Source organism: Tasmannia lanceolata, unplaced genomic scaffold (genome assembly GCF_043159265.1).
Source record: "Tasmannia lanceolata isolate RefF3 unplaced genomic scaffold, GAP_Taslan_0.1 ptg000024l, whole genome shotgun sequence".
Taxonomy (NCBI): Eukaryota; Viridiplantae; Streptophyta; class Magnoliopsida; order Canellales; family Winteraceae; genus Tasmannia; species Tasmannia lanceolata.
The window spans coordinates 2,094,300-2,102,388 of NW_027518701.1; the positions used below are offsets into that span (position 1 = coordinate 2,094,300).

Consider the following 8,089-nt stretch of genomic DNA (forward strand, 5'->3'; position numbering starts at 1 on the left):
TCTCCGAGACATGCATGATTAGATAGACGTCTTCTCGGAGATATTCATTCCCATTCCATATGATTTTCGCCCAAAGCTCTTCAAAATTATTAAGTAAATGGCATAAGAGACCAGGTGTTTGCACTTGGGCGGATGAGGTGCTCTTTAGACCTTCCGAATTCGTAACCAGGCACGAACCTTATTTTATATCTCTGGTTATCCGTTGCAACAGAGCATAGTATGGGATCCAGGGCCCATTTGCCTTTTCCTTGGATGGCGACTCTTCTTTGTTTAAGGTACGCCTCGAATCTGGGCTAGTCCCCGAATCGAGAGGTATCTCACCTTTCATATCGCCACTCATGCTGTGAGAGGCACTTCTTTCGAGAGTTCCTTGGTAGAGCTCTCCATTCACGTGGATGATCCTGAGACTGACTCGCGTGGAGGCACACGTCCTCCACCGCCGCCTCTCTCGGATCGGGGTCCACAGGCTGGCGACTCTGCTGGGGAATTCTTTCAAGATATTGCCTAACTCTGTTAAAATGCCATTTACTTAATAATTTTGAAGAATTTTGAGCTAAAATCATTATAAATGGGAATTTAATCGCTTAGAATCCAGGGGCACCAGATAGGTGTTTAAAACAAGGGATTCACAGACTGCACAGCATACATCATTTTATTTTCTTTTCTTTTATTGATTTTCTTATTATTAGCTCCATGGGATAGATATAATGCGTACCTCATGGGATATCACTATCCAGATGGTGCTGTTGTATCTATTACCAAGCTATGCGCCAGTGCTGCAGTCGTAAACACTAGGCGTACTTGTGTTTACAGCAGCCGATGAGCAATGAAGCATACTATGTATAACACTAGGCGTACTTGTGTTATACATTTTAAGTATGGATCATAAGCATAGTACCTGATATATTGAGTCCGGAGCTCTACTTTCATTTTACATATATTATGTATATGAATATATTTGCTAACTTAGTGAAACCCAATTAGGATCTGCATGTGCGTATATATATATATATTGCATTCATATAAGGACGAACATGTGTTGCTTACACATGTTGGAGCCTAGATCTAGGAGCCATGTCCTATACATAGATTATTGTAGTTCACCTTATGTGGCTACAACGCAGTCCTAGTACACTCACATGTCTGTATTGAGTCAAGTGTCTTGACTTTGTGGGATTATATTTATGGCTGGTGCCCCTGGTTAGGATATATATGTATATATCTATATATTGATTATCAGATTGAGGGCTTACTCTTTAGTAAGGTTTCCTTGTCTAATCTAATCAGTTGTGTCAGTCTTTTTTTTTCAGATCTAGACCCGACCAGTGGCTTTTACTTGCCCCTCTCATGGTCGTGGCCTCTCTGTTGTTCTATTTATTGAGATTATGTCCCTATATCTGTTGATTATAAGATCAGGACCTACTTTCTAGTAGAGATTTCTGGCTTTGATCAATCAGTCATGTCTATGCATCTCTCGGATCTAAACCTAGCTAGTGGCTTCTACTTGTCACCCTCATAGCTACGGTTTATTCTTTGACTCGGTGATCATAAAATTCATTTGTTTTTATCCCTCAGATTGAAGCTTCATTTATCCATTCTTTAGTTGTGTCATATATTATTCAGATTGTTTTCTTCTTTCGTCTTTAGATATGATCGACAGTTTGTCTGCTGTCTTTATGGTCATATTCTATTTTTGATCTCTTTGATCGTTCAGTTTTGACATCCATTTTCCAGATTTAGATCCGGTCTATGATCTACTTTTGTCATTTTGTGACCGTGGTCTCATTTCTGAGTTTCTGATCATCTTTGATCAGTAGTGGAACATTCGATGTCATCCATAATATCCTTCTTATGCTTGATCGTTAAGTTCATTTTTATTCTTTATTTATTCGAAGTTATCTTCATTCCCTCATTATCCCGTCCTATCTTTGTGTCAGGTCTGATTATGGCAAACCTTTTGTTGGACAACTGGATAGCCGATACCATTAAAGCTCTTCCGCGTGAGCAGTCGCAGAGAAATATGGCTGATCATTTCATCAATTCGTTCACCTATTTGAACAGTCGGGATATAAATTGGAAGTTTCTCCAAGCAGCTGCTAGACTTTGGGATCCTGTTCTTCATGTTTTCCGATTTGGCCGTTTTGAACTTTGTCCCATATTTGAAGATTGGTGTACCATGCTAGAGCTCCCATCTGAGGGACTCTGGATCAAACCTTCAAGGATAGAATCTCCTCATGGTCTGTTTTGTAAACTGTTCAAAAATGAGACTGTGGATTCTCTGCCATGTTTAACGGATACGTGCGTAAAAATTCAAGACCTTATTAAACTTTTTTCGAAAAACGTCGATCCTACTAACTCTCGTTTTCAGGATTGCCGACGTAATGCTTTGATTTTTATGGTCTTCGCACGTCATGTTCTTCGCAGAAATTCTCATGTCGCATCTTTGATACTATTGGGAGTGGTAGATCAAATCAATGAGGGGAGGAATCCTATCCCTACCATGTTAGCAGAGACCTTCTTGGGATTAGATCTTATTGCTTCCCAAGAGATCAAGGACAATTTCAATGGATGTGTCAAGTTATTGTATGTCTGGCTTGGTGAAAAACTTCAAATTCTTCAGCGACAAAACCAAAATCCATATACCCTGAAGAATTTCCATACATGGAAACCAATAGCCCATCAACCTCAGTCCATCGATGAATGGCACAATTGGTTGCAACATGTAGAGGAGAGTCAGTTTCGCTGGGTAAGTCATTCATGTTTCCATGTTTTTACATGCACTTACCCGCATTCATTTGTTTATCTCATGGGTACCGAGAAATCTTCCTTTTATGCACCCATACGAATTCTCCACCAGATTACGGGAATTCCGTGTCCTCCCGGAATCATAGTCCCTCCTCTCTGTGAAGATCTCACTCCTGATCTCGTCCGATCCATTGTGGCTGCTTGGGGAAACAAAAATGTAGAAAGAAGGTTAGGTTTATCTCGCAAATTCCGACGTGGAGAAATATCGGAAAAGCCCGCAAGCAAAAGAGTTCGGATTGAGGAACCTTGAAGATCCGTATCATGTTTTGTTATTCTGATTTTTTGCATTTCTCATTTTTGTGAGTCTGTTATCCAGTTGTGATTAGAGATTAATATTTTTCATCCTTTGTAATCACAATTCGAATTTTATTAATGAAAGTGTGTTTTTGTCTCTTTTGTCATTATTTGATCAAAATAGTTTATCTCGATTATCAAAATTTTAATCTAGTGTTTATATTTCCATATCAGGATTCTTGATTGAGCAGCCATTGCTCCTAAGAAAATCCTCGTTTCAAAATCAACCTGGTCCCGTCAGTCCGCTGATTCCAGGCTGAGTCGTTTTTCTTCCTCACCAATTTCTTTTACCTCCCCTGCATTACCTTTCTCCAATCTCCAGGAAATCCCTTCGCCCGTTCAATTTACCCCTGAACAGATGGCTGAATCTGCAAACGCTATAGCTGAGATGAGTGAGATGATGAAGGCTATGTTTCAACAGATGAATAACATGAATGAGGAGATAGCCCGCCTGAAAAATAACAAAGAGTCTACCTCCAAAGAGCATGTAGCTCAGCACCCATCAGTTATACCTCCTCCCCCTCCTGCAATGGCCGGGCCCGCGGTCTTGAACGTCGAAGACGATCTTGATAATGAGCAGTATGAAGAAGAAAATCGTCATCCTAATCTGAATAGAGCCAATGAGGACAGAGCGATGGCGGACAGAATGGATAGGCTGGCCCAAGAGATGGAAAACATAAAATTTCAAGGCCCGAAAAAGTTGAACATGGCCGATTTTATGTTGTATCCGGGAGTCACATTGCCTCCTAGATTCAAAGTTCCGGACATGGATAAATACGATGGGACCGGGTGTCCTCGAAGCCATCTAATGTCAGTTCTTCCGCTTTTACAACAGCATGGTCTATCTCCGGAGCAAGTTGCTCTATTATTTCCTAGATCCCTTGTTGGAACAGCTAAGAAGTGGTTCCTGAGTTTGAAAACAGAGGAGATCCGAACTCTAGAGAGTATTGCAAACAGGTTCGTCGAACAATTCTCTATGGAAGAGGGGATCGATGTAACTAAGAGAGATTTGAAGGCTTTGAAACAGGGCCATAATGAAACTTTTACTTCCTTCATCCGTAGATGGAGAAGGAAAGCTGCCCAGATGACTCATCGGTTGTCAGATGAGGATCAGATCAAGATTGTGGTGAAAAACCTATCACCACAATATTACCACCATATGGCTATCCAATATTTCCTTGATTTTAACCATCTTATTAAGACTGGGACTCAGATAGAAGATGCATTGGCTAAAGGCCTGAGATCTAGAGTACCATCTGATGGCAGAGAAGGGAAGCGACCTGTGATGGCGCCGAAAGAGGTCCATAATGTCAATTATGTCAGGCCGCCCCCACCCAGAGTAGTTACTGAAGTAAGAAGGCCGACAATGGAGCAGAAGCCTCTTCGTCATTTCGATCCCCTTCCGTATTCTTTGTCCGTAGCTTTGAAGAAGCTATTGAAGGACAAGAAGATCAAGTTGCCTGACATTAAACCTCCTCCCAACCCGTTGCCAAGATCCTGGAGAGAGGATCAGTTCTGTGATTATCACCGCAACACTGGCCATATCACTGACAGGTGTTTAGCTTTGAAACACCAAATTCAGAACATGATCGATAGGAAGGAACTGTCAATCCAGTTACCAAATGTAACTAGAAACCCCCTTCCTACGCATGCAATGCCGCCTCCATCCTCGGTCAATGTCATTTGCGCCGAGGAGTCTGTCATTGATCCGGCTTCCTTCATATGTGCTGTGGAATCCGAAGAACCTTATGTTTGGAAATTTGAAGAAGAAGATCAGTGTTCAGAATCTGAAAAACCCTATGTCTTATCCTGGAATGACCCTGATGTGGTTGGGCCATCAAACCAATCCTACATTCTCCAGTGTGAGGATGAAAAGAAAGAAAGCGAATCTCTGTATGTCTTAAGGGTGAGTGATGATGAGGAAGAAGAAATACAAACCCCATACATCCTTAAGATAGATGATGAAGATTTGTTGTTATTGAACGATCAGTGCGATGAACTCCGCCACGTCACACGGGGTGGACGAGTCTTCAAACCAGCTGAGCTTAGAGTTGAAAATCCCGCTGAAGTTGCAAGAGGGGTTGACAGTCAGAGGCAGAAACAAAGACTTGATGAAGAGGAAGATAACCTACTGAATCAGCTTAAGAAAACCCAAGCTAATGTTTCAATTTGGGGTTTACTGATGGCATCGCCGAAGCACAGACAGGGTGTACTTCGTGAATTGAACTCGTCCCAGGTATCAGTTGAGATCACTCCTGACGAGCTGGTCGGTTTGGTGGCCATGACCAAGGCTTCAAAAGCCTTATCTTTCTCAGATGAGGACTTGCCGTCAGAAGGGAAGGACCATACTCGTCCTCTCAAAATTACCCTGCTTTGCAACCAGAAGAAAGTCTCCGAAGTACTGGTAGACAATGGGTCAGCTTTGAACGTGTGTCCTTTGAGCACTGCCACTACTCTGGGTTTTGGGCCTGAAGACTTCATTCCGTCTGAGCAAGGCATACTGGCATATGATGGGACTCGAAGAGATGTTATTGGAACATTGGTTACTGAGATTGTCATTGGAGGAGAAACTTTTGATATTGAATTTCAGGTGTTAGATATCAAGACTTCTTTTTGTCTGTTGCTTGGCCGACCTTGGTTGCATAAGGTTGGAGTTATCCCTTCCACACTTCATCAAAAATTGAAATTCATTCGAAACAATCGGGTGATCACTGTCAAAGGAGATCCCGAGCCAGAAGTTGGACAAATATCTCAAGAGCTTGTTACTGAAAACACAAGAGATATCAGTCTGACAGGATTTTCAATGGAAGTTTCGGCTATCACCATGAAAGAGGCTATGAGTGAAGAAATTATGTTTCTCTCTAGCACCAATACTCGGGTAGTCAAGATGATGCGCCGATTTGGGTATCTCCCAGGGGCAGGTTTGGGAAAGAATATGCAGGGTCCGACTGAGCGGCCCGAGTTGAAAACATCTGATGGGTTGTTTGGGTTGGGATATAAGTCGACTCGCAAGGAGGTGCAGGAAATGAGAGCCTACATGTTTAAATGGGCAGAATGTCGCCGCAAAGGTTTAGAGTTTCCAATGGGACCTTTCAGCAAAGTCATGAATGGTAGATTCCGAAAAGAGGGAGCTGATTGCCCTTATTATGGTTTCTCAGAGCCATGGTATGATGAGGATGGGACCAAGCTGCCGGGTCTTGAGATTTTCTTTGCAGATGAGCTGCCAGCAGAATTTTACAGTAAGCAGATTACAGAGGCAGTAGTGACAGAGGAACCAGACTCAGACTGGGTTGAAAATTTTGAGCCAGAATTCCTAGATTCTTTGTTTCAAACTGAGGCACCAGTCATTGCTATGATTGGAAGAGATGCACCTTTTCTGAACCCAGAGGACTATATCACCCCAGCCGAGGGACCTCTGGATAACTGGACCTCACAGGTTATACCCCAAGTAATCCCTCAGTACATTCCAGTCCCTTCAAAAGAGTCAGTTATTTTAAAGTATGTGTCAGTTTCTGAGTCCATCCCAGAGTCTGTCATTTCTAACTTTTCTTTTGATGCAGGTACTGTAGAAGTTGGGTCTACTTCTGGAGTGGGTGACGAGTCTGTCCTTGGTGGTGTCGAGTCTGAGTCTGAGGACGTATTCATTGATTCTTTGGCTGTACATGTTTCTCATCGCGTCGATACTGATGTCGGCTTATTTTTTCATTCTGTTTCAAAATCTGTAACGCCTGATGTGGGCAAGTCATCTGATGTAATCATTCATTCTGATGAAATAAAAGATTCTTTTGCTTACATTCCTGTACTTGTCTCTTCTACTGATCCTGCTTCTAAACCTGATCAAGTAACTAATAATGATAATCAAGACTCCCCCTCTAATGAGGTAGCCGACGAAACTCCCCTTGAAATCAAATGTATGATTCAACAAGAGGAGAATCGACGAGCTAAACCACTTGAAGAGGAAATTGAAACTGTAAATATAGGTGATGAAACCTTAATTCGGGAAATACGAATTGGCAAAATTTTATCTCCTGAGGAGCGCGAAGAATTAATTACCTTGCTAAAAGAGTTTAAGGAGGTTTTTGCTTGGTCTTACGACGACATGCCGGGATTGAGCGAGGATATTGTCCAACACAAATTACCTCTAATCCCTGGCATCAAGCCGAAGAAGCAAAAACTCCGAAAACTTAAAACAGAATGGGAGTTGAAAGTTCATGACGAGGTTAAGAAACTACTAGAAGTGAAATTCATCGAAGTAGTTGAGTACCCTGAATGGCTTGCAAATATTGTACCTGTACCCAAGAAGGATGGGAAAGTCAGGATGTGTGTCGATTTCAGAGATCTGAACAAGGCCAGTCCGAAAGATGATTTTCCGCTTCCGAACATTGATCTCTTGGTTGACAATACCGCTGGACATGCACTCTTATCCTTTATGGATGGATTCTCAGGGTATAACCAGATCAAAATGGCGCCTGAGGACATGATGAAGACGGCATTTATTACTCAGTGGGGGACATATTGCTACAGAGTGATGCCATTTGGTCTCAAGAATGCTGGTGCCACCTATCAGAGGGCCGCGACTACTCTTCTTCATGACATGATTCATAAGGAGGTCGAGGTCTATGTAGATGACATGATTGTCAAAGGCAGGACTCGGCCAGAGCATACAGTCGCTTTGAGAAAGTTCTTTGAGCGAATCCGAAAGTTTCAGCTTCGCTTGAACCCTAATAAATGTGTATTTGGGGTCACGTCAGGGAAGTTGCTTGGATTCATGGTCAGTGAAAGAGGAATCGAAGTGGACCCTCAGAAGATCAAGGCTATCCAAGAAATGCAACCACCAAAAACAGAAAAGCAGATTCGTGGATTCCTTGGCAAAGTGCAATACTTGAGGAGATTCATATCTCATTTAACTATGACGTGTGAACCCATCTTCAAGTTATTGAAAAAGAATTCCTCTAAGAAATGGAATGAAGAATGTCAGGAAGCGTTTGAA

General features: G+C 42.2%; 1 protein-coding gene and 1 long non-coding RNA gene across 2 annotated transcripts; both read left to right on the forward strand.

Annotated features, from left to right (window-relative positions):
* Positions 1-2,629: 2,629 nt before the first annotated feature.
* Positions 2,630-6,051, forward strand: LOC143857426 (uncharacterized). Its single transcript, XM_077367851.1, has 4 exons — positions 2,630-2,746; positions 3,274-5,193; positions 5,302-5,689; positions 5,965-6,051. Exons 2-4 carry the CDS (start codon positions 3,458-3,460, stop codon positions 6,049-6,051), a joined length of 2,211 nt encoding a protein of 736 aa, XP_077223966.1. The 5' UTR covers positions 2,630-2,746; positions 3,274-3,457.
* Positions 6,052-6,115: 64 nt separating this feature from the next.
* On the forward strand, positions 6,116-6,891 carry LOC143857407 (uncharacterized). The gene is made up of 2 exons (XR_013238650.1): positions 6,116-6,535; positions 6,660-6,891. It is a non-coding gene; the product is annotated as an uncharacterized LOC143857407 (long non-coding RNA).
* The last annotated feature ends 1,198 nt before the right edge of the window (positions 6,892-8,089 follow it).